General features: G+C 43.3%; 1 protein-coding gene across 1 annotated transcript; it reads right to left on the bottom strand.

Moving 5' to 3' along the window:
- On the bottom strand, nt 1–27,934 carry LOC106584609 (switch-associated protein 70). The gene is made up of 12 exons (XM_014170082.3): nt 27,738–27,934; nt 26,630–26,770; nt 16,985–17,158; nt 15,831–16,058; nt 15,300–15,446; nt 14,553–14,661; nt 13,946–14,127; nt 6,786–6,893; nt 3,508–3,674; nt 1,702–1,900; nt 1,258–1,354; nt 1–1,037 (listed from the first exon to the last, which is right to left on the bottom strand). The coding sequence occupies exons 1-12, from the start codon at nt 27,888–27,890 to the stop codon at nt 919–921; spliced, it is 1,824 nt and encodes a 607-aa protein (XP_014025557.2). The 5' UTR covers nt 27,891–27,934; the 3' UTR covers nt 1–918.
- Between the last annotated feature and the right edge of the window lie 21 nt (nt 27,935–27,955).

Raw genomic sequence — 27,955 nt, 5'->3', positions numbered from 1 at the left:
TTTAAAGATTGATGTAATGTTTTATTACAGGGTTCTGTATTAAGCGATTTACACACATTAAAGAATAGAAAATACCAAAAGTTCAACAACAACTATATCCCCCAAGATCATGGTTCTGGCACCGGGGTACAAAGCCCTGTAATTTGCTAGCAACAATGCTTCAAGTGTAATGTTGCAAAATGCCCTGTTTCTTACAGAATGTGTACACAAAAATGACATGAAATACTGAGAGCAGTACAGTATGATGGCTAGTTATTGAGATAAGCTCCGGTCATTTGATTTCCATGAATTGTCCTTTCATGATGTTATCATGGAGTTTTGTTCATACTTACATGGGCTATTTAAGCGCTATAAATTCTATCACTTTGACAATGGAACCAAAAACAGTCATCCTAAAACTATGCAAGCTGTAGTTTTAACATTTAAAAAAGACAAACAACTGAAATCTTAGGAAAAATTGAAATACGCCAAAACACGCTCAAAAACATTTTGATAAAAACGACTCCACTTTCCCAAACATACATTTATTAGTGTCAAGTGTGCAGCTCCTTTATTCCTTCATATGAAAGCAATTTTAATCTGGCTGTTCATTTCCCTCTAAGGCTATCCAGGTAGTATCAAGATCTGTGCAGCACCTGCTCTGAACTAGGTTGTGTTCATTAGGGGACGCAATAGAAAACATTTCAAAACGCTTTGCAACAGAAAACAAAAATGAGCCTTTCGTATTGGACAGGTCCAGGTAGGCCCTCGCCGTTTCCTAATGAACACAACCCTGGTGTCTGTGTAAAAACAAGCCTGTCTTCCCTGTTTTCTTTTGAGTTGGTCAACGAATGCTGAAGACGCAACTTGGTACACTGAGGGCAACATTGCATCAATGTTCCAGCAACCATGAGTGTGTTGAATGTGGGAATGGGGGCTCTACTGGTTCTCGGCGGGTTGGCTCTTCCTCTCCTGCCAGTCTTTCTTCCGCAAGCTCAGTTCTGCCTCAGTGAAGGCCGCTGGGCCCCAGTTAGTGATTTTCTGAGGCCCCTTCGAACCTGAGAAAACAAATCAGAAAGTTCACTCACATCAGCGCAGACAAAGGAAAGTTAATTTACATCAGTGAAGACAAAGGAAAGTAAATGAGGAAAGGAAGCCACTTTAGATTATTGAGATGCACCCAGAGAGGGTGAACAAAAAACAACACAACAGAGGGAAGAATGAAGAGAGAGTACTGATAAAAGGAGGAAAGTGTACAGTAATATAGTGTTGTGTTACCTGGTTGAACGAGGCGGACTAATCCCTCATGGTGGGACACTTTATGTTTCCAGGTCCTGGTGTTATTTGCTGCATCCTCCAGTTTCTGCACTACCTCCTGTGACAAACAAAGAAAATACGATTTCAGTTGTTTTTTTGATAGTGAAACAGGACAATCCATGGCTCATCTGTAGACCTCTACTGCCACCTACAATTGTCATCTGGTACTATTTGCTTCACAAGGCACCCACCGTTCTAGCACCCCCTACATGTATAATTAGGTATTGTTCTAGCACCACAAAAAAGGTATTGTTCTAGCCTCACACAGCATCCCTGTTCCAGCAGAACAAAATGAGTCCTACTCCTGAACTGAAAATAATTGAGAATCTTTGTTCAAAGTACATTTTAGTCCAGAAATAGGCCGTGAATCTTTGTCCTGGAAACCGGCCCTAAAACATGTCTCACCTGGTACTGCTCCAGTGCCCCCTGCCTCTCTTTCTCTAGCTGCTCCAGCTGCAGCATGGCAGCCTGCAGGGCATTCTCCTTGGCCGTTCCCTCCTTCCGCAGCTCCTGCTTCTCCACTTCTGTCTCAGAGATGGCCCTCTGCTGGTGGAGGTGGATCTGTTCCAGCTCAGCCCGCTTGACAGCCTCCTCCTCTAGTAACCTGGAGAGACGTACATTAAGTACAGGGAACAGTCTCCTCTAGTAACCTGGAGAGACGTACTTTAAATACAGGGAACAGCCTCCTCCTCTAGTAACCTGGAGAGACGTACTTTAAATACAGGGAACAGCCTCCTCCTATAGTAACCTGGAGAGACGTACTTTAAATACAGGAAACAGTCTCCTCTAGTAACCTGGAGAGACGTACTTTAAATACAGGGAACAGCCTCCTCCTATAGTAACCTGGAGAGACGTACATTAAATACAGGAAACAGTCTCCTCTAGTAACCTGGAGAGACGTACATTAAATACAGGAAACAGTCTCCTCTAGTAACCTGGAGAGACGTACTTTAAATACAGGGAACAGCCTCCTCCTATAGTAACCTGGAGAGACGTACTTTAAATACAGGGAACAGCCTCTTCTAGTAACCTGGAGAGACGTACATTAAGTACAGGGAACAGCCTCCTCTAGTAACCTGGAGAGAGGTACTTTAAATACAGGGAACAGTCTCCTCTAGTAACCTGGAGAGACGTACTTTAAGTACAGGGAACAGCCTCCTCCTATAGTAACCTGGAGAGACGTACTTTAAATACAGGAAACAGTCTCCTCTAGTAACCTGGAGAGACGTACTTTAAATACAGGGAACAGCCTCCTCTAGTAACCTGGAGAGACGTACTTTAAATACAGGGAACAGTCTCCTCTAGTAACCTGGAGAGACGTACTTTAAGTACAGGGAACAGCCTCCTCCTATAGTAACCTGGAGAGACGTACTTTAAATACAGGAAACAGTCTCCTCTAGTAACCTGGAGAGACGTACTTTAAATACAGGGAACAGCCTCCTCTAGTAACCTGGAGAGACGTACATTAAGTACAGGGAACAGCCTCCTCCTATAGTAACCTGGAGAGACGTACTTTAAATACAGGGAACAGCCTCCTCCTCTAGTAACCTGGAGAGACGTACTTTAAATACAGGGAACAGTCTCCTCTAGTAACCTGGAGAGACGTACTTTAAATACAGGGAACAGTCTCCTCTAGTAACCTGGAGAGACGTACTTTAAATACAGGGAACAGTCTCCACTAGTAACCTGGAGAGACGTACTTTAAATACAGGGAACATTTAGTTCAGAATGTGTAATATACAAACAAAAGGGATATGTTCATCAAAACAATTATATTGCATACATATCCATCCTGGGGGTATACACACGAACACACACACATACAAATTCCCATTGAGAACACAATGTGAAAAGTGCTGAGCCCAGAGAAGCACAAATGTCAGCACAGAGGAAGGAAGGGTGTCTGGACGGGAGGGACTGTTGCCTATGTCTATGTAGGAAACATGTAGATGCCTTGGTGTGTGTGTGTGGCCCCCTTGTGTCTCAGTGTATCCACAGAAACAGAATTGTGTGTGTGTGTGTGTGTGTCACCCTCTTCCACACTGACTCACTCCACTTACAGTGACTCAGTCAGAGAGACAATCAAGTCCATCAATTCATCTCAAGAGTGTGCATGCGTGCCTATGTACAGTATATGCCTGCCTATGTACAGTATATGCCTGCCTATGTACAGTATATGCCTGCCTATGTGTCTGTGCGTGGAGCACCGACCGGGCCTGGAGCCTGCGGACCGTCTCCTCGTCCTGCCTGGCACGTTTCTCGTCCTCCAGGGCGTCCTCCAGGCGGTGGTACATGTCTTCCAGCTCATGGACGCGCTGCAGGTACTGCTCCAGCTCACTGGACTTCTGGGCCACCTGCTCCTCCATCTCCTGTCGCACCTGAAGACCAGCAACAAGACAATGTAGAAAGAGCACCACAGTTCACCTGAAGACCAGCAACAAGACAATGTAGAAAGAGCACCACAGTTCACCTGAAGACCAGCAACAAGACAATGTAGAAAGAACTGCAGTTCACCTGAAGACCAGCAACAAGACAATGTAGAAAGAGCACCACAGTTCACCTAAAGACCAGCAACAAGACAATGTAGAAAGAGCACCACAGTTCACCTGAAGACCAGCAACAAGACAATGTAGAAAGAACTGCAGTTCACCTGAAGACCAGCAACAAGACAATGTAGAAAGAGCACCACAGTTCACCTGAAGACCAGCAACAAGACAATGTAGAAAGAGCACCACAGTTCACCTGAAGACCAGCAACAAGACAATGTAGAAAGAGCACCACAGTTCACCTGAAGACCAGCAACAAGACAATGTAGAAAGAGCACCACAGTTCACCTAAAGACCAGCAACAAGACAATGTAGAAAGAGCACCACAGTCCACCTGAAGACCAGCAACAAGACAATGTAGAAAGAGCACCACAGTTCTCTAAAACTAAATCTATTGGTACTCTTGGACCTGAGGAGTCAGTGCTTAGTAGGTTATAGCACTGATAGAAGGGGTTGGTTGGTTAGCAACAAAACCAACGTGTGCACAACTATGGAGAAAAACAGACAGAGTTGGCTTAAGACTGTTGACAACAGGAAAAGTATATTTCGTCTCCAAATGTTTCTTGAAAACATACATTTGCACAATGAGCACTTGTTGTCTCTCAAATATCTTGTTACAGTTGGTTAGCTAGCTAGCGAATCCGTCAAAACAAGACATGGTATCAATAACGAGATACATTATGTGACCAAAAGTATGTGGACACCTGCTCGTCAAACATTTCATTTCAAAATCATTTGCTGCTATAACAGCCTCCACTCTTCTGGAAAGGCTTTCCACTAGATGTTGGAACATGGCTGCGGGGACTTGCTTCCATTCAGCCACAGGTGCATTAGTGAGGTTGGGCACTGATGTTAGGCAATTAGGCCTTGCTTGCAGTCGGCTTTCCAATTCATCCCAAAGGTGTTCAATAGGGTTGAGGTCAGGGCTCTGTGCAGGCCAGTCAAGTTCTTCCACACCGATCTCGACAAACCATTTCTGTATGGACCTCAATTTGTGCACGGGGACATTGTCATGCTGAAACAGGAAAGGGCTTTCCCCAAACTGTTGCCACAAAGTTGGACGCAAAGAATCGTCTAGAATGTCATTGTATGCTGTAGCGTTAAGATTTCCCTTCACTGGATCTAAGGAGCATAGCCCGAACCATGAAAAACAGCCCCAGAACATTATTCCTCCTCCACCAAACTTTACAGTTGGCACTATGCATTGGGGCAGGTAGCTTTCTCCTGGCATCCACCAAACCCAGATTCATCTGTCAGACTGCCAGATGGTGAAGAGTGATTGATCACTCCAGAGAATGCGTTTGCACTGCTCCAGAGTCCAATGGCAGCAAGCTTTACACCACTCCAGCTGACGCTTAGCATTGCGAATGGTGATTTTAGGTTTGTGTGCGGCTGCTCGGCCATGGAAACCCATTTCATGAAGCTCCCGACGAACAGTTCTTGTGCTGACGTTGCTTCCAGAGGCAGTTTGAAACTCGGTAGTGAGTGTTGCAACTGAGGACAGATGATTTTTACGCACTTTAACACTCAGCGGTCCTGTTCTGTGAGCTTGAGTGGCCTACCACTTCGAAGCTGAGTCGTTGTTGTTCCTAGACGTTTCCACTTCACAATACGAGTACTTACAGTTGTCCGGGGCAGTTCTAGCAGGGCAGAAATTTTATGAACTAAATTGTTGTAAAGGTGGCATCCTATGACAGTGCCACGTTGAAAGTCACTGAGCTCTTCAGTAACGCCATTCTACTGCCAATGTTTGTCTATGGAGATTGCAAGGATGTGTGCTCAATTTTATACTCCTGTCAGCAACAGGTGTGGCTGAAATAGCCCGAATCCACTAATTTGAAGGGGTGTCCACATACTTTTGTTTATATAGTGTAAAACGGGCTGAAACGAGCCACCTACAATTCCCCACATGGCAGCTTCTTGTCCTTGTTGCCAGCTATTTGACCATTCATTGATGCACATTGTCAGCCAAGCAGTCTATTTAACTCACTTATTGAATCTAATATGGCTGAACTATCCCTTTAATATAACTAATTTAACCCATTGCATCTTCTCTTTCATATATTTATTGGAGACCCATTGTATCTTATCACCACTCATTTGATTTTGTATCCTATGCCCACTAACTTCCTACCATTCAGTCCTACCCTTCACGCTATGAAAATGAATTATGTGATGATTGGAAACACTTTCCATCGCTAATGCCAATCTGTAAACGTTCCGTTCTTTTTTTATACATATAACAAAGAAAAGAGGAAGCAACCCTTCTGGATACTTCCTGAAACAGAGCAGACATTGGCCTGAAATAATGAAATAATGTAACACCTTATTAAGCTGAGAGAAATAAATGTGAAACCTTATTGATGGCAGTCCTATAAACGGAAGATGACATTTATAAAGTCTGTCAGTAGGATGTGTGGAATAAATGTCAAAGGTTATGAGCTAAGGGGTATAGATGGGAGGATGAAAGAACTAGAAAGTTGCAATCATTTTCATGGACCCAAGAATTGACTGAATAAATTAAGAGAAAATGCTGAACAAGCTGAATCTGTGGTTAGGGACAACTTCTACCTACTCCTTGAAGTCTCACATGGTGCCGGACAACTTCTACCTACTCCTTGAAGTCTCACATGGTGCAGGACAACTTCTACCTACTCATTGAAGTCTCACATGGTGCAGGACAACTTCTACCTACTCATTGAAGTCTCAGGGTGCAGGACAACTTCTACCTACTCATTGAAGTCTCACATGGTGCAGTGTGTATCTGTAGTTCTGAAGTAGCCAGTGTAATGAAAAATTAGCCAACTAAAAGTGTGAGGGGCAATTTTGTTAAAGTCAATTAAGTAGCCGGCCACATAAGGGGTAGTAGTCAGCGGTGGGTGTAGTTTACAGTACAAACATATTCTCCTTTGACCGCTAAATTGTGAGTAGCTAGGTAGGTACCATTTTCTCCCTCTCCAGGTCCATCCTGTAGCGATCCTGTTGTTCAGTCTGGGTCTGCAGGCGGCTCCTCTCCTCCTCCGCCGCGTTGGTAGCAGCCTCCTCTAGTTTCTGACCAATAGCAGAGGGGACAGTCGTTACATAATTGACGACAGATACACAATCTTCTCTCCATCAAAGTTGATTGCGTTTCTGAATTTAAAATCACTTGCTGAATTGAAAATTTAATCTACCCAGTGCAATGCATGAACAAAATTCTTAACCTAAGCTAATGGATATACGGCTTTGTAAACAAAACTAATCTGAAAAGCTCCTAAAGAGGAATTGCAAGCACAGCACTGACGTCTGACTTGTCGTCGCAGCACAAAAAAAACGTATTGTAAAGATTTCCCAATGTCATCTTGAGCTGACAATGCATAGAAAGTAATATATCTTAGTGAGTTGTATATTTCTTTTCTTTCTAAATGAGCTATTTTTACTCAACTGTTTTTAGAAGGGGCATTATTTAGTTGGTACATCCATTTTTGGACTTTAATTGTAATTGTATGTACAGTGACTATTGAAAAAAAATGACTTAGATGCCTAATGAGCTTAGTTCAACTGTCATACGCCCATCAGAACCCAAAATCTAAGTTTGATTGCAAACAATGGAGTGAAACAATGTAAATGTAAATCAACATTGTGTGCAGACTCAAAACATGGTTAAAACCATCATTTTGATCTCACAGATGGTCAGTCCCTGCATCCATAGCTCTGTCTATGAATTTGAGAGTGGTTACATTTCTACAGCCCCATAGACATTGTTTTAAAGGGTAGTGGTCAAATTAAATGCTGTGTAGACATTTGTAGGCGACTTAACTTACCCTGTCCCAGCTCAGCTCAGCCCTGTCCCGCAGCTCAGCTCAGCCCTGTCCCGCAGCTCAGCTCAGCCCTGTCCCGCAGCTCAGCTCAGCCCTGTCCCGCAGCTCAGCTCAGCCCTGTCCCGCAGCTCAGCTCAGCCCTGTCGCTCAGCTCAGCTCAGGTGTTTGCCAACACAGTGGCAAGGTCATTTTGTTATGTTTGAACTGCAGATTTCCCCATGGTTGTTAAATCGGTGATTCCTCTAACATTTGACTCTTTCCATGCAGCTGTGACTCGTCATTTGACCTTTCTCGTTCGTTACTCACTCACCATGGCAGGTTAGTGTGAAGTGACCAGCCAATCACAGTGGCTATTGTGTACACGTGAATCCAAGGTTAAAAGGTTTAAAGGGGGTTGACCCTCAATCTCCAGTCCTGTGTGTATTAGAGAGTACGAGAGACGGGGACTTGTTGCACCTCAATGGGAGAATGTCTAAACATTCATTGTGCCTCTACTCCGATGCATAATGAATGAACAACAAAGAGAGATTGTTTCCTCAGTAAATCCAATGATTGTCCACGGCTACACTATATGTGTTACATTGGACAATAAAGTTGTATTGTTGTATTGCAAGTCTCGTGTGAGTTTGTCCAAATTAATTGTCAAGGGTCTCATCTATAAGAGCTCAGCTACAATGGGTATTGAGGACAAGAACTGGTATTGGAATGTACAGCACAATCTCTCTACCAATCTCTACAGCATGAATAAAACGTATTTTTTTTTTTTTTTTTTTAGAACTATAACAGTGAAATGCAATGACCACATAAGACAACATTTATGAATGTTATTTCACTCATAACTGGAACTGCCTTGTTAGTATAATCAGCTCAATAGCAGAATATTGTCACTATGTATTCCATGTTTGTTTGCTGATTAGTGAAATGAGGAAACATCTAATTTAAGTGACATTTCATCTGCAATTAGAGACCCAACTGAGCAGCGATAATTGGATTTAAACTGTCAATAAACTGCATCAGAAGTCCAGACTAAAGAACTTAATCAGGATTAAGAGGTACTGTACAATTTAAATCAGGATTAAGAGAGGTACTGTAGTTAGAAAAACGAGTTAAATAGAAGTGACAGCACAAGACAGGGTAAGTTGAGCTGCGGGACAGGGCTGAGCTGAGCTGCCCTCGGGACAGTAATGAGCTGAGCTGCCCTCGGGACAGGGCTGAGCTGAGCTGCCCTCGGGACAGTGCTGAGCTGAGCTGCCCTCGGGACAGTGCTGAGCTGAGCTGCCCTCGGGACAGTGCTGAGCTGAGCTGCCCTCGGGACAGTGCTGAGCTGAGCTGCCCTCGGGACAGTGCTGAGCTGAGCTGCCCTCGGGACAGTGCTGAGCTGAGCTGCCCTCGGGACAGGGCTGAGCTGAGCTGAGCTGCGGGACAGGGCTGAGCTGAGCTGAGCTGCGGGACAGGGCTGAGCTGAGCTGAGCTGCGGGACAGGTCTGAGCTGAGCTGAGCTGCGGGACAGGTCTGAGCTGAGCTGAGCTGCGGGACAGGGCTGAGCTGAGCTGAGCGACAGGGCTGAGCTGAGCTGAGCGACAGGGCTGAGCTGAGCTGCGGGACAGGGCTGAGCTGAGCTGCGGGACAGGGCTGAGCTGAGCTGCGGGACAGGGCTGAGCTGAGCTGCGGGACAGGGCTGAGCTGAGCTGCGGGACAGGGCTGAGCTGAGCTGGGACAGGGTAAGTTAAGTCGCCTACAAATGTCTACACAGCATTTAATTTGACCACTACCCTTTAAAACAATGTCTAGCTTCATTTCCCAAATACAATTCCACCTAATCACAACTGCTTTCTTGTCTTTTAATCATTTTAAGCATCTTTTAACACAGGTTTAACACCTAACAAACACTTTGTACTTTTTAGTCGCTGGGATATGAGGTAACAGGGCCTTGCATTACACCTGGGAAGCAAACACTTCAATTTGCTCAACTTGACATTGACTCAACTTACCCCATGGGAAACATTTGTACTATTTTAGCGCACACAGCCAAATGGATGCACTTTCATGCTAGGTTTATGACCTCATGTTTAAGCTAGAGACCCCAACTGATGTAAAGCACCTTCAGAAAGTATTCACACTCCTTGACTTCTTCCACATTTTGTTTTGTTACAGCCTGAATTTTAAATTGATTAAATTTGTGTGGTTTTTTTGGCACTGGCCAACACACAATAACTCATTACGTCAAAGTGGAATTGTGTTTTTCGAAAAATGTACAAATCCATTAAACACGTAAAGCTGAAATGTCTTTGAGTCAATAAGTATTCAACCACTTTGTTGTGGCAAGCCTAAATAAGTTAAGGAGTAGAAATGTACTTAACAAGTGGCATAATAAGTTACATGGACTCACTCTGTGTACAATAATAGTGTTTAACATGGTTTATGAATGACTACCTCATCTCTGTACCCCACACATAAAGTTACCTGACATTGAATATCCCTTTGAGCATGGTGAAGTTATTAGTTACACTTTGGATGGTGTGTTAACACACCCAGTCACTGTTTGGCCATAATGCCCATCGTTATGTTTGGAGGAAAAAGGGGGATGCTTGCAAGACGAAGAACACCATCACAACCATGAAGCACGGGGGTGGCAGCATCATGTTGTGGGGGTGCTTTGCTGCAGGAGGGACTGGTGCACTTCACAAAATAGATTGCATCATGAGAAGGAAAATTATGTGGATATATTGAGGCAACATCTCAAGACATCAGTCAGGAAGTTAAAGCTTGGTCGCAAATGGGTCTTCCAAATGGACAATGACCTCAAGCATACTTCCAAAGTTGTGGCAAAATGGCTTAAGGACAACAAAGTCAAGGTATTGGAGTGGCCATCACAAAGCCCTGACCCCGATCCTATAGAAAATGTGTGGGCAGAACTGAAAAAGCGTGCACGAGCAAGGAAGCCTACAACTTGACTCATTTACACCAGCTCTGTCAGGAGGAATGGGCCAAAATTCACCCAACTTATTGTGGGAAGCTTGTAGAAGGCTACCCAAAATGTTTGACCCAAGTTAAACAATTTAAAGGCAACGCTACCAAATACTAGTTGAGTGTATGTAAACTTCTGACCCACTGGGAATGTGATGAAAGAAATAAAAGCTGAAATAAATCATTCTCTCTACTATTATTCTGACATTTCACATTCTTAAAATAAAGTGGTGATCCTAACTGACCTAAGACAGGGAATTTTTACTAGGATTAAAATGTCAGGAATTGTGAAAAACTGTTTAAATGTATTTGGCTAAGGTGTATGTAAACTTCTGACTTCAACTGTATATAATAGGCGGTGTCAGAGGAAAGCCCATAAAATTGTCAGAGACACCCAGGTTATAGACTGTTTTCTCTGCTACCGCAAGGCAAGCGGTACCGGAGTACCAAGTCTAGGACCAAAAGGCTCCACAACAGCTTCTACCCCCAAGCCATTAGACTGCTGAACAATTCATAAAAATCGCCACCGGACAATTTACATTGACACACACCACCCCCCAGCACTGTTGGTTAACCTCTCTAGGGAAGGTGGGACGAAATCGTCCCACCTACGTAACAGCCAGTGGAATCCTGTGGCGCGTTATTCAAATACCTTAGAAATGCTATTACTTCAATTTCTCAAACATATGACTATTTTACACCATTTTAAAGACAAGACTCTCGTTAATCTAACCACACTGTCCGATTTCAAAAAGGCTTTACAACGAAAGCAAAACATTAGATTATGTCAGCAGAGTACCCAGCCAGAAATAATCAGACACCCATTTTTCAAGCTAGCATATAATGTCACATAAACCCAAACCACAGCTAAATGCAGCACTAACCTTTGATGATCTTCATCAGCTGACACACCTAGGACATTATGTTATACAATACATGCATGTTTTGTTCAATCAAGTTCATATTTATATCAAAAACCAGCTTTTTACATTAGCATGTGACGTTCAGAACTAGCATTCCCACCGAACACTTCCGGTGAATTTACTAAATTACTCACGATAAACGTTCACAAAAAACATAACAATTATTTTAAGAATTATAGATACAGAACTCCTCTATGCACTCGCTATGTCCGATTTTAAAATAGCTTTTCGGTGAAAGCACATTTTGCAAAATTCTGAGTAGATAGCCCGGCATCACAGGGCTAGCTATTTAGACACCCACCAAGTTTAGCCCTCACCAAAGTCAGATTTACTATAAGAAAAATGTTATTACCTTTGCTGTTCTTTGTCAGAATGCACTCCCAGGACTTCTACTTCAATAACAAATGTTGGTTTGGTTCAAAATAATCCATAGTTACGTTCAAATATCCTCTGTTTTGTTTGTGCGTTCAAGACACTATCCGAAGTGTAAAGAAGGGTGACGCGCACGACGCATTTCGTGACAAAACATTTCTAAATATTCCATTACCGTACTTCGAAGCATGTCAACCGCTGTTTAAAATCAATTTTTATTCAATTTTTCTCGTAAAAAAACGATAATATTCCGACCGGGAAAGCGTGTTTACGTTCAAAGAGAGAGAAAATAAAAACATGGGGTCGCCTCGTGCACGCGCCTCAGTCTGATTGTCCTCTGATAGACCACTTACCAAAGGCGCTAATGTTTTTCAGCCAGGGGCTGGAATTACATCATTCAGCTTTTTCCCGGGTTCTGAGAGCCTATGGGAGCCGTAGGAAGTGTCACGTTACAGCAAAGATCCTCAGTTTTCAATAAAGAGAGTCAAGAAGAACAAGAACTTGTCAGACAGGCCACTTCCTGTAAGGAATCTTCTCAGGTTTTTGCCTGCCATGCGAGTTCTGTTATACTCACAGACACCATTCAAACAGTTTTAGAAACTTTAAGGAGTTTTCTATCCAAAGCCAATAATTATATGCATATTCTAGTTTCTGGGCAGTAGTAATAACCAGATTAAATCGGGTACGTTTTTTATCCGGCCGTGTAAATACTGCCCCCTAGCCCTAACAGGTTATTAAGGGCTTGTAAGTAAGCATTTCACGGTAAAGTCTACACTTGTTGTATTTGGCGCATGTGGCAAATAAAGTTTGATTTGATGAATACTTTCTGAAGGCACTGTATTGAACAATCTTAAAATCATCTACTTAGGTTTATATACAAGCATCACGAAACCTATAACAGTAAATTAATTTGACAGAATATTTTGGGGGAGCCTAACTTGCTTACCACTTTTCCATGTGTTTTTTTCCTTCACAGACCTGTTCCTAAATATTTGGTAAAATTATACATTTTGTGTATGGTTTCCTAGCAACAAGGGTTGCTCAACTTACCCCGCTCTCCCCTGCTGTTAGTATAACCATGTGTTAGTGCGGGTTTTCAGTGAATTAATGTAAACCATGAAGCTTCTCTGCATGTCCTGCAGTGCAGGAAATTTTTAAGCAACAAAAGGGTGATCAAATTCAGAGCTTACAGCTGTAGAGAGAAAACACTTTCCCTCTGCCTTCCCACTGTTTTGGGTGTTCCAGCAAACATACTCATGACTTCCAGTTAGTCTAACAGCACTAACAATCTTAGACTAACATGCTGACCAGACCAGACAAGTTGCGTGCGTGAGCGTCGCAAAATAAATGTAGAAATCCATGTTATTCAATTATTGCACCCACACTGCTCACGTGCGCCAAAGAGCAGATCGCGCTGAAAGTCCTGCCTCTCCCATCTCCTCATTGGTTTATAGAAGCAGGTACCCACGTGCCATCTCCTCATTGGTTATACTCATGTGGGTGATTGAAAGACGAACTGTTTTGCCGGTTGTCGTGGTAATACTATGAAAGTTTAGATGCCAATCACCATATAAGTTCAAAGATGAAAAAGCCTGGAAGCAGGAGAGATGACTAGCAACGATTCGGTTGGCCATTTTATGTGTGGATTAATTGTCGGAGTAGAGGACCTTGTGCATTTCAGGTAAAATAACAACTCAATGTTTATATCCCAGCATGTTTAATGCTTTTCGACCTGTCCCCAAATTAATGTAATTGGTTCAGAGTTTGTTTTGATATTTTAACCTGCGTGTTGTGATCGCGTTTGGTGTAGGGGGACAAAATAAATGTATGCACGATAGCGCACGATGGCGCACGCGCACAGCCGGTTTGGGTTCCGTGTAAGAACCATTCACACCACCTTACTGTGCTGGCTTGGATGTTCTCTCTTCACATTGTTGATGCATAACTAGGCCAGCACAGTCTAGCTCAGCTCAGTAGTGTGAAAAAGGCATAGTAGCAAAGGGAGGACTTTGACTGTTGTGAGTGGGCTGGCTGGGCTCACCTTCCTCATGGCCTCCAGTTGGTGCTGCTTGTTCTCGTTGGCCGTCTGCAGCTCCCTCATCCTGAGCTCCAGCTCCTCCTGCTCCGCTTGCTGTTTCTGCCTCAAATCCCGCCGCTTCTGAAGGGACTCGCGGTGTGGCACCGTCCGTCCCAACTGCAGCAGACTGAGACACATCTGGATGGCTGAGATGGAGAGGAGACATACCAGACAGGGGTCAGTTCCAAGGCTGGGAAATGTTCAGTATAGGCAAACGATGTGGCACGTTGCAGATAGAAATGTGATGAGTAAAGCTGATAGGATTCCTTATTCTACATGTCGGAGAGGCATGTCTATTCTACATAACATATATCTATCTGAACATTCCACAATGTTGTGCTCTGCTGAACACCCCCCTGTACATATACCTATCAACCAAGTCTAAATGTCCAATCCAAGCATTCCATAATACCAAAAGGAGATAAATTGCATGGTGAGAGAATTGTAAACTACAAGAGTAACATTACACAACAACAGGATTTGAAGTGCAAAAACAATATAATACAAAAAAATCTATGTATGAGTTATTTCATTTATGATTAAATATGAATTAAATATGTCCACGTCCTACCCTGAATCCATTCCTGTTTCCTCTTCTTATCTGACGCGTTGATCTCATAGCTTTTGTCAGAGCATTTGACATAGAACAGGCACTTCTTTCCTTCCTTATCCGGTAACGACTGCAAAGACAAATTCAGAAATAAATGTCACTCTTTCACCAACGTACACTCAGTATATAAAACATTAGGAACACCAGCTCTTTCCATGACATAGACTATCCAGGTAAACGCTATGATCCCTTATTGATGTCACATTTTAAATCCACTTCAATCAGTGTAGATGAAGGGGAGGAGATTTTTAAGCATTGAGACAATTGCAACATGGATTGTGTATGTGTGACATTCAGAGGTTGACTGGGCAAGACAAAATATTTAAGTGCCTTTGAACGAGGTATGGTAGTAGGTGCCAGGCAGGCACACCGGTTTGTGTCAAGAACTGCAATGCTGCAGGTTTTTTCACGCACAACAGTTTTCCGTGTGTATCAAGAATGGTCCACAGCCTAAAGGACATACAGCCAACTTGAGACAACTGTGGGAAGCATTGGAGTCAACATGGACCAGCATCCCTGTGGAACGCTTTTGACACCTTGTAGAGTCCATGCCCTGACAAATTGAAGCTGTTCTGAAGGCAAAAGGGGGTGCAACTCAATATTAGGAAGGTGTTTCTAATGTTTTCTACACTCAGTGTATATTATTAGTTAGGTTAAGGTGTAAAATTAATGTATGAGCCTTGTTTGTTGTTGTTTAGTGTTCCTTGCCTCGACACAGCAGTTTCCATCCAGCATGATGTCGCCCTTCTTCTCAGCCAGGTCCTCGCTCACGTAGTAGGAGATGGAGTCGGGCCTCAGGAGGAACCAGCGCTCTGTCCAGTTTTTCCTCTTGTGGCCCTTTTTCATCATGTAGCCCTGCATCAAGAGAATACAGTATGTTTCAGTCTTTTTTTTTTTTTTTATCTGTCGGTTTGTGTTAATATCTGTGTTGAGATAATGGGATGGCTCCTGTCAGTTTAACTGCTTAGTTGACCACTGCACAGCCAACATGATGAGTTTGTGGTGTTGCATATGAGATTCTAATTGTCAATATTCATGTTGTCCCTATAACATGACTACTGCACTCGACTGACCATCGCTTTGCTGTGCTGTGTTTAAAAGCTCACTCCATGCTACAGTATTGCTAGTACATAACACGGGTCAACGCTATCCATCAATCACGGTCACATAGAGAACGATAATGTGGTTGATGTCAACATCGTGCCAAGATATGGAGATATAAATGGGCCTGATGCCAACCTGTTTGAATACGTCAAGGATGAGCTCGTGGAAGACCTCGGTGATGCCCATGGAGAGGGTCTGGCGGTCCACGCCCTTGCTGAAGGTGCCCCTGCCTACCAGGGTGATGAGCTCCCAGGCACTCAGACTCTGCTGCTTGATGCTCAGCTCTAACTTGTAGTCCTCAAAGCGCTCCTCCACCCAACTGCCACCCATGGCCTCCGTCAGCTTGCGCAGGAAGTACTCGATCTGAGGGAGGTGGGGAAGAGACAGACAGGTCAGCATACCCACACACCAACAAAGAAAATACCCATACTTCCTTTGAAGTGACACAATCTGTATGTTACAGTAGGGAAAGGGGGATACCTAGTCAGTTGTCCAACAATGTATTCAACTGAAATGTGTCTTCCGCATTTAACCCAACCCCTCTGAATCAGAGAGGTGCAGATGGCTGCCTTAATCGACGTCCACGTCTCCGGGGCCGGGGAACAGTGGGTTAACTGCCTTGTTCAGGGGCAAAACGACAGATTTTTACCTTGTCAGCTCGGGGATTCGATCCAGCAACCTTCCAGTTACTGGCCCAAGTTTCTAACCACTAGACTACCTGCCACATGTGTTTATGTGGAATAATAAAAAGGAGTAATAATCCTCACAGCAATAATTATATGAAACTACACACAGTTTCCATTAATGGCCTTATAATAAATCCTGCCGTGTTGTAATTTAACAGCAAGCTGCTAACTTCCTGTTCTGTGAGAGCTGTTTGGCAATGGTGATGGTCTTTCTCCAAAAGGAGTACATAAAATATAACAGTGGATCTGAACATTACTTCTTTACCTATAACCTACTTCCTTATTGTGACAGAGGTAGAGGTATCGTTGATACGGAAGAGGAAAATAATGTTATATCATGAGTTTCAGACTGATTATCTGTACAACTGATTACTGATCTGTTAATAATCAAACCAAACTTCGCACAAATTCAGGTTTGTGTTGGGACTAAATGTGTCAGCATTAGAGCCCAGGTCATGTTCATTAGGACACTCGACAGAAACGTTTTAAAACCTTTTACAACAGAAAATGGAAATTAGCGTTTCTTATTGGACGGTCCCTGCCTGTTTAAGTCGGTTTTCCTCTGTTTGGTGCCCAATGAACACAACCCCTGTCCAATCTCACCTCCTCAGTGACGATGGCCAGTGGGTATTTCTCTTCAGATAGGAAGTTGAAGATGCACCAGATCTTGAAAGCGTCTTCGTCAGAGATGAGGAGGTGGGTTCTGTTGAGGTTCTTACGGGCGCACAGGGTCCAGCACATTCTGTTAAAGTCCTGCCGGTCAAAGTTGTCCTGGACCTGCAATTAGGAACAGTCTCAGGTCAGGTCACTTGGCTGAAGACTGGCATTTTTCATATGAGAAAAACACAACAAAGGCACAATAAGCCGACTCTGCACTAAGGACATCTTCACTCTTCTCTTTATACTACAGTTAAGGTTTAAAATGGCATGGAAGACCATACATTCAGTGTAGGTTTGATTAACACATGAATCAAACCAAATTCATAGGACAGAATGAAAGGAGAAACTTTGTTTTTCGTAAACAGCTGACCTGGCCACTATTATTAGCATTTTCACGCTAAAGTATCCAAAAACTCAATGATGTTATTTGGATATGAAGAGCGAAAAAGCTAATATAGTACCATTGACTTGTATTGGATTTGTGCCACAAATACTAAAATGTTAGCATTTGAAACAGTGGCCAGGTAAACAAAAACAAAGCATGGGTAGCTGTCGTATCTTGTCCATAGACCGCTTACAGGGTAAGGAAACCAATGTCATTTTGTAATTTGGGTGAACGATCCCTTTAACATTTAGAGGGGGGATTCAATTGTTTGTAGGAACGGCACCATCTATTAGCAGCAACAGCATCATCTAGTGGTCAGAACCAGGTAATATCCGGATGCAGGACAACACTAAATTCACTGAGAATTTATTACATAGGGATGAAGGAAAAAAATTGTCCAAGGTGCAGCTCCATACCACTTGTTAAACAGAGAACTCCTACTATGTACTTGTTGTTGGGGTGGATTTGGCATGGGGAGTCCATGGGTGTTGGATTTGGCGTGGGGTGTGGCTTGACTATTTCTTTGGCATGTCTTACTCATTGTTAGAATATTTGTTTTGTACAAATCGGATGTTATGTACTATATTTATTGAATATTATATGAATCCTATCATTTTAAATGGCCAATTTGGGTGCAATAAATTTGCTTAATTTCTCAGAGATTAAATTATATTTCAACAAAATGTTGAAGGAATGCTAATTTGATCTGTTACAGAAATTATTACAGAACAATCTGAGATGGTGGGTTTCATGGCTTGCTGAATGGACGTTGAATGACACTTAGCTGTTTATACAGATGCCTGACTCAACTCAGCTAAATCACAACAGAGAGATAGGCCTGATAATGATTATCAGCAATCTACAAATAGCAAGTGATGCATCAACAGAGAAACAGACTTTTGAAACGCAAGCGGAATATGTATTAAGGAGACGTCTTTAGGAGTGTTTAAAACATACATCTAACCCTAATCTGGATGAAAGACAAAAATGACCACAAACAAAAAGCTGAAAATGCTCTTCCCATATGAAAAATAACCATGAAAAGCAAATAAGAATCTTGTATGGCAGAATAAGATTAAAAGCTATAAAGTATCTGGTAAGATTTTGTACGTTATATGTCAGTAGTGTATGTGTGTTAACTTATGCCATGTGACATACAAGTCACTACATGATTATGGTGAATTTCTTACAAAGATAGGGTATGACATATTTGAGACAAACTATATGAGTCAGATAGGAATTTTATAAGAAAAGTGTATGTTCTGACATTGTAACCTCTACAAAATAAATGTTTTCCTTATAGGTTTCACATTGTTTATACACAATGCATTCGGAAAGTATTCAGACTTTTTCCACATTTTGTTAAGTTACAGCCTTATTCTAAAATGGATTAAATCGTTGTTTTGCCCCTCAATCTACACACAATACCCCATAATGACAAAGCAAAAACAGGTTTTTAGACATTTTTGCAAATGTATTAAAAATAGATAACTGAAATATCACATTTACATAAGTTCTCAGACCCTTTACTCAGTACTTTGTTGAAACACCTTTGGGAGTGATTACATCTGAGTCTTTTTTTTATTTATTTCTCCTTTATTTAACCAGGTAGGCTAGTTGAGAACAAGTTCTCATTTACAACTGCGACCTGGCTAAGATAAGCAAAGCAGTTCGACACAAACAACAACACAGTTACACATGGAATAAACAAACATACATAATACAGTAGAAAAAGTCTATATACAGAATGGTGTTGTCTGCGTAGAGGTGGATCAGAGAATCACAAGAAGCAAGAGCGATATCATTGCTGTATACAGAGAAGAGAGTCGGCCCGAGAATTGAACCCTGTGGCACCCCCATAGAGACTGCCAGAGGTCCGGACAACAGGCCCTCCATTTGACACACTGAACTCTGAGAAGTAGTTGGTGAACCAGGCGAGGCAATCATTTGAGAAACCAAGGCTGTTGAGTCTGCCGATAAGAATGTGGTGATTGACAGAGTCGAAAGCCTTGGCCAGGTCTTCTTGGGTATGACCCTACAAGCTTGGCATACCTGTATTTGGGAAGTTTCTCCCATTCTTCTCCGCAGATCGTCTGGGTTGGATGGGGAGCGTCACTGCACAGCTATTTTCAGGTCTTTCCAGAGATGTTCAAACGGGTTCAATTCTGGGCTCTGGCTGGGACACTCAATGACATTCAGAGACTTGTTCCGAAGCCACTCCTGCGTTGTCTTGACTGTGTGCTTAGGGTCATTGTGCTGTTGGAAGGTGAACCTTCACCCCAGTCTGAGGTCCTGAGCGCTCTGGAGCAGATTTTTATCAAGGATCTCTCTGCACTTGGCTCCGTTCATCTTTCCCTCGATCCTGACTACACTCCCAGTCCCTGCCACTGAAAAACATGCCCACAGCATGATGCTGCCACCACCATGCTTCACCATAGGGATGGTGCCAGGCTTCCTTCAGATGTGACGCTTGGCATTCAGGCCAAAGATTTCAATCTTGGTTTCATCAGACCAGAGAATCTTGTTTCTCATGGTCTGAGAGTCTTTAGGTGCCTTTTGGCAAACTCCAAGCGGGCTGTCGTGTGCCTTTTACTGAGAAGTGGCTTCCGTCTGGCCATTCTACCATAAAGGCCTGATTTGTGGAGTGCTGCAGAGATGGTTGTCCTTCTGGAAGGTTCTCCCATCTCCACAGAGGAACTCTGGCGCACTTAGAATGACCATCGGTTCTTGGTCACCTCCCTGACCAAGGCCCTTCTACCCCGATTGCTCAGTTTGGCTGGGCGGCCAGCTCTAGGAAGAGTTTTGGTGGTTCCAAACTTCTTCCATTTAAGAATAGGGTGTCATCCGGGCTAGGGGAGGGTTTGACAGGGGTAGGCAGTCATTGTAAAATAAGAATTTATTCTTAACTGACTTGCCTGGTTAAATAAAACAGAATGCTAAGAGACCACCGTGTTCTTGGGTACTTTCAATGTTGCAGACATTTTTGCTACCCTTCCCCAGATCTGTGCCTCGACACAATCCTGTCATCTCGGCGCTCTACAGACAATTCCTTCGACCTCATAGCTTGGTTTTTGCTCTGACACGCACTGTCAACTGTGAGACCTTATATAGACCGGTGTGTACCTTTCCAAATCATGTCCAATCAATTGAATTTACCACATGTGGACTCCAATTAAGTTGAAGAAACATCTCAAGGATGATCAATGGAAACAGGATGCACCGGAACTCAATTTAGAGTCTCATAACAAAGGATCTGAATAAGGTATTTGTTTTTTTTATTAACAATAAATTTGCAAACATTGCTAAAAACCTGTTTTGACTTTGTCATTATGGGGTATGTAGATTATTGTGTGTAGGAACATTTTTGAATAAGGCTGTAACGTAACAAAATGTGGAAAATGGGATGGGGTCTGAATACTTTTTGAATGCATATACAAAAACATGAAAAAGTACAATATTTGTATATTCACTTAACAAAAATAAACGCAAAATGCAACAATTTCAAAGATTTTACTGAGTTACAGTTCATATAAGGAAATCAGTCAATTGAAATAAATTAATTAGGCTCTAATTTATGGATTTCACATGACTGAGAATACAGATATGCATCGGTTGGTCACAGATACCTTAAATAAAAGGTAGCGCCGTGGATCAGAAAACCAGTCAGTATCTGGTGTAACCACCATTTGACTCATGCAGCGCGACATCTCCTTCGCATAGAGTTCATCAGGCTGTTGATTGTGGCCTGTGGAATGTTGTCTCATTCCTCTTCGATGGCTGTGCGAAGTTGCTGGATATTGGGGAACTGGAATAGGCTGTCGTACACATCAATCCAGAGCATCCCAAACATGCTCAATGGGTGACATGTCTGGTGATTATGCAGGCCATGGAAGAACTGGGACATTTTCAGCTTCCAGGAATTATGTACAGATCTTTGCAACATGAGGCCGTGCATTATCATGCTGAAATATGAGGTGATGGCTGTGGATGAATGACACGACAATGGGCCTCAGGATCTCATCAAGCTATCTCTGTGCATTCAAATTGCCATTGATAAAATGCAATTGTGTTCATTGTCCGTAGTTTATGCCTGCCCATACCATAACTTCACCTCCACCATGGGGCACTCTGTTCACAACGTTGACATCAGCACACCGCACACAACACCATACACGCTGTCTGCCATCTGCCTGGTACAGTTGAAACCGGGATTCATCCGTGAAGAGCACACTTATCCAGTGTGCCAGTGGACATTGAAGGTGAGCATTTAACCACTGAAGTCGGTTACGACGCCAAACTGCAGTCAGGTCAAGACCCTGGTGACGACAATGAACATGCAGATGAGCTTCGCTGAGACAGTTTCTGACAGTTTGTGCAGAAATACTTTGGTTGTGCAAACCCACAGTTTCATCAGCTGTCTGGGTGGCTGGTCTCAGATGATCCCTCAAGTGAAGAGGCCGGATGTGGAGGCTGGCGTGGCTACACGTGGTCTGCGGTTGTGAGGCCAGTTGGATATACTGCCAAGTTGTCTAAAACGACGTTGGAGGCAGCTTATAGTAGAGAAATGAACATTCAATTCTCTGTCAACAGCTCTGTTGGACATTCAAGCAGTCAGCATACCAATTGCACGCTCCCTCAAAACTTGAGACATCTGTCGCATTGTGTTCTGTGACCAAACTGCACATTTTAGACCGGCCTTTTATTGGCCCCAGCACAAGGTGCACATGTGTAATGATCATGCTGTTTAATCAGCTTCTTGATAATCCATCCACCTGACAAATGAGAAATGCTCACTAACAGGGATAGAAACAAATTTGTGCACAAAATGAGAGAAATAAGCTCTTTGTGAGTATGGACATTTTCTGGGATCTTTTATTTAACCTCATGAAACATGGGACCAACACTTTACATGTCGCGTTTACATTTTTGTTCCGTGTACATTTACATTTTCAGGTATGAGTTTACATGGTTAAGGCTGGGCAGCACCTTTTACTGGACAGTTGATTTATTTACAGGTCACCCATCCAGCCTTTGGTCTCCCATACAGAGTTTTAACCAAGCCCAGCCCTGCTTAGCTTTGACATGTCACTGACTACTACCAATGTACTACCGTGAGAATGATTGTTGAGGGATCTCAAAATAGATTCACTGCTGCTTTCACTCATTCCTCCTCCTCCTTTCTGCCTCTGTTTCTCCTCCTCCCGCTCTTGCTCCTCCTCCTCTTCTTCTTGCTCCTCGCAGCGGATAAATCCTCCTCTTCTTGCTCCTCGCAGCGGATAAATCCTCCTCTTCTTGCTCCTCGCAGCGGATAAATCCTCCTCTTCTTGCTCCTCGCAGCGGATAAATCCTCCTCCTCCTCGCAGCGGATAAATCCTCCTCTTCTTGCTCCTCCTCCTCGCAGCGGGGTTTGCTTCTTTCTTGAATAAGTGTGTCAATGACATCAGACAGTTGTGTATCCAATGAAATGTGTATGTCCCATGCATGTGAGACCTTCTAAGGCTTAGCTTACATGACTCTTGTTTGTTTTTTATATAATACATGCAACATTTCTGTTATGTCTAATGTTACCACCTCTATAATTCAGACATTACAAGAATCTTCTCAGTGTATTTGCTGCCGTATGTATTAGTTCCAGGTAGAACATGTGTCTTTTCGGTGGATGGCGCAGTCAGAGTAAACAGTGTAAATCGCATTTTAACGTAATAGATTTAGCCAGTGGGTAACTTATGGAATAGACAACGCCTGGAATGCGGTTTTAACCAATCAGCATTCAGGATTAGACCCACCCGTTGTATAAATCCACAATAATAAGATGACATATATACAAAATAAAAGCATACTGCTATTATTATTATTGAGTAATTTGTTCGATGTGTCTCTAATTTCCCTCCCCCTCACGAGGTGGTGGGGGAATATTTTACAACAGGGCTGAGTTCTGCAGGTTAGAACATTGTGGAACGTTCAGTTAAAATTATGTACAATAAACATTACTCTTTGACATGTAGAATGGGCTTAATGTCAGGTCTATTCATAACACTTCTCACTGCAACCTTCCACAGAGTTTGCCTATTGAACGTGGCCCAGGTAAGAATCAGGTCAATGAACTAAGGGGAAACACAGGTGTGGCCTGTCTGCCTTCAACATCAGCAGACACTATAGAGCTGTGGTTTGTTTCGGGTGAGTCAAAGATTGCACAGTAACACTTCCAGTTGAAGCTCGCATCCGCTACAAGACCATGGTGCTTGCCTACGGAGCTGTGAGGGGAACGGCACCTCCGTACCTACACCCAAACAAGGGCACTGCGTTCATCCACCTCTGGCCTGCTCGCCTCCCTACCTCTGAGGAAGCACAGTTCCCGCTCAGCCCAGTCAAAACTGTTCGCTGCTCTGGCACCCCAATGGTGGAACAAGCTCCCTCACGACGCCAGGACAGCGGAGTCAATCACCACCTTCCGGAGACACCTGAAACCCCACCTCTTTAAGGAATACCTAGGATAGGATAAAGTAATCCTTCTAACCCCCCCCCTTAAAAGATTTAGATGCACTATTGTAAAGTGCTTGTTCCACTGGATATCATAAGGTGAATGCACCAATTTGTAAGTCGCTCTGGATAAGAGCGTCTGCTAAATGACTTAAATGTAAATGTAAATGTAACACCAACTCAAGGGAAATATAATTTCACAGTAATACCAGCGAGGTAGGCAGAAAGAGGATGCGGATGAAGGAGCAATAGAAGTTGTGAAAGTGGGATTATTATGAAATAGCAGCTCTTTCTCTGTCCTCACAATGTTGTGTCATGGTCATCTCGTTCTTGCTATGTACTAGATGGTCCAGACTGAGGTCTCTCTCTCTCTCTGCCATTCTCCCACTCTCTGCACCTCAACAATGGGGGCCTTGTCACGGCCCCTCCAGAAACCAGTCCTGCCTCTCCACTGCAGATACACATGCTCGTTAGTATTCTCTGCAGTGGAATGTCCAAACAGGTTTACAAACAGTCTTATCACTGTCATTGGCCCTCCAGGAGACTGAAACTTCCTACCGTCAAATGGTCACATCACAGAGATGCTTGTTGTTACTGTAGCGCGAGGGCAGAGGACAGGTCATTCAAAAGTAATTATGAAATTACAAACAAGGTAGAATATGATATAGAGCGTATGTGTTACTCTATTATGAAACGTGGATCAAAATATGTCGAGGTCTAGGCAAGACTAGGACGGACAGAGTTGTTAAACTAGCAAGACATGAAATGAGGAAATAATTCAACCACAGCAGCCTTAAAAATGTTAACTAAAAATGAAGGTCACATGTTCACAGCCTTGTACTATTTTGGTGCTCTGTTGTTTGTGTGACCTTGCTTTCTTTTGTTCCCCTTCTAACAAAAGGGGAACAAATTAAGCTCCCAATTAACAATGCATTCCAGGTTTCTACAGGGTCAGTTGGCTAGGAAGAATGATGTGCTCCACATAGTGAGGGACTGCTGAGTCCCAAATGGCAGAATGGGGAATTATGTGGAACAGTCAGCGATGGACTTGATTGTCTCTCCGGCTGAGTTACTGTAATTGTCTGACAAGTGGAGTGAGTCAGTGAGGAAGAAGGTGACACACACACACACGACTGTTAGGCTGGAGTTTCCCTGGGGAGTGGGGGTGGTGCTCCCGACCTGTTTGGTAGGGTCATATCCACATGGGTGGGGAGACTCTTGACGTTTGTCCATGATGTCATATCTAGGTTCCTGAAACCTTTTTGTAGTATTAGAGGAATGAGAGCTCCAGGAAGTGACAGAAGATATATCAACACGTCAGAGAATGAAATGGGCTAATGTACCGTAAAGTGTGTTGTAAAATCCCTTGTCATCTATTTCCTCGTGTGTGTCATAGGAAGCACTTGAACAGTAAATATCTGCCTTCAAATGGAAATCCCAGGGTATGAAATGCACACCAAGTCCAAAATGGGTTCTTACCAGGAACATTTTTAAACGTTAACCAAAAACATTCTAATTTTAAACTGTCATTGATGACAATAAATGCTGTAGTAATTCTTTAGAACAACACACAAGAATTCTATGTCATGAAAAACAAGTATGAAAACAAATATGCCAAAACGAGGAAGGGCTCAGTTCTAGGCCCTCTCCTATTCTCGCTATACACCAAGTCACTTGGCTCTGTCATATCCTCACATTGTCTCTCCTATCATTGCCACGCAGACGACACACAATTAATCTTCTCTTTTCCCCCTTCTGATAACCAGTTGGCGAATCGCATCTCTGCATGTCTGGCAGACATATCAGTGATGACGGATCACCACCTCAAGCTGAACCTCGGCAAGACGGAGCTGCTCTTCCTCCCGGGGAAAGACTGCCCGTTCCATGATCTCGCCATCACGGTTGACAACTCCATTGTGTCCTCCTCCCAGAGTGCTAAGAGCCTTGGCGTGACCCTGGACAACACCCTGTCGTTCTCCGCTAACATCAACGCGGTGACCCGATCCTGTAGGTTCATGCTCTACAACATTCGCAGAGTACGACCCTGCCTCACACAGGAAGCGGCGCAGGTCCTAATCCAGGCACTTGTCATCTCTCGTCTTGATTACTGCAACTCGCTGTTGGCTGGGCTCCCTGCCTGTGCCATTAAACCCCTACAACTCATCCAGAACGCTGCAGCCCGTCTGGTGTTCAACCTTCCCAAGTTCTCTCACGTCACCCCGCTCCTCCGCACACTCCACTGGCTTCCAGTTGAAGCTCGCATCTGCTACAAGACCGTGGTGCTTGCCTACGGAGCTGTGAGGGGAACGGCACCTCCGTACCTTCAGGCTCTGATCAGTCCCTACACCCAAACAAGGGCACTGCGTTCATCCACTTCTGGCCTGCTGGCCCCCCTACCTCTGCGGAAGCACAGTTCCCGCTCAGCCCAGTCAAAACTGACACAGGAATGCCTGTGTCACCATGGTATCCATGTTGTGACATTGGAAAATAAATCCTTTACTCTCAATATGACCCATTTTGACCAACAATAGAATCCCTAGCATTTACTGAAGTCAATGTTGAAGATGTCAAACTAAGGCAATGGGATTCTAACCTTGTCATCTTCATCCTAGACTTCAGTGAACCTTCATCACAAAACAGTAAAACATATCAACAGCAGTGAGTGAGAGAATGATTGATTGAGGGGCATAGATACTCTAAGTATTACTGTATATGTGGCTCACCTTGTCCAAAATGAACTTGTTTAAGTAGGGCATGTAGCCCTGAGTAGAGACAGGGCCTTGGTCGTCATGTTTGAAGTGCTCTTCAAGGGCCACCGGGTCATGGGGGATCCTCATCACAGTGCACAAGTTATGCGAGAGCACCTGCAAAGACCAAAACCCCTCTTCTTATCAGGACGAGTTATATTAAATGCAGCAACATCGCCCAAACAGTATATATTTCTACTTAATGAAGGAGTTGAACACATCAGTCACTGGAAAGGTTTCTAGTCAACTACACGGTCCTGAAACTTTTTCACTTGAAGGCCCCCCTTCCAGCTTTTGGGAAACGTCAGACATTACAAGATGTCGTCAGGTGACTAACATCTACTACAAAATCTATGGGCTAAAAAACCTTGCTAAAAAACGTTAGCTGGCTGACATGGACTAGTTGATCTGGACATTTCTGACTAGTTATAAATAGCTCTAAAATATGCAATGACTGACATGACAAGAGAAAAATTGATGATGCACTACCCAATTTCGAAATTGCACCTTGTGCAATCTACTATTACAACTATTAATTAATCACAAAGTATGTGACTTTACCCTGAATGATTTCAGCACTATGGCACTGATAAGTGTCCTTCTAACGAAACTAGACCATAAACAAGCTAAACACACAACTCAGCAAATATGCTGTTTAAATGTAAGGCTACTTAGACAAACACTTAACATTGCTTAAGTAGCTGTTATTGTAGGCATACATGAAGTGGATTATGAAGTATGCGCTATAGATTTAGACTCAGTAAACGTCCACAGGTGTGCCATAACAACAAGTTCCCTAACCATCCACAAGTACTTTACATAAACCGTTGACGTCTAACATGCACCGTGTCTGTGCGGTAGTAATAGGAAGGCAGACAATGATTTGGCCTAAAATGACATAATTCCAAATGCATCCTCGGCAATTAAGAAGGATCCATCCAAAATCAGATGGCCTTCACTTTGATGGCAACCTCTTATTAGGACGCTCAAAAACAGTTCCTGCGTGTAATTTTTTAATAATGAAGGGAACGACGTGCCTCGGGTTTGTTTGACAAACACACGATCTAGGTAAATAATTCCATACCTTTAACTGTGATTTGGACACTTTCCCACTTTTGTCCAGGTCCAACGCTGTGAACGCATGCCATATTGGCTTTAAAAGTTCGTCTCGAAGTGCCATTGAGCTTGCTGCTTGCGCGACTAAAAGTAGTTCGTGTAGCTGAACGTTTTTCCTCATACTAGGATACAATGAGACAGTCACGTGACAAGCTGCCAGACGCTTGTCCACGAATGTCAGCGCCT

This window comes from Salmo salar, chromosome 23 (assembly GCF_965601325.2).
Source record: "Salmo salar chromosome 23, fSalSal1, whole genome shotgun sequence".
Lineage (NCBI taxonomy): Eukaryota > Metazoa > Chordata > Actinopteri > Salmoniformes > Salmonidae > Salmo > Salmo salar.
The sequence above is the reverse complement of the archived record's forward strand: the minus strand, read 5'-3'. Positions and strand labels throughout refer to the sequence as shown.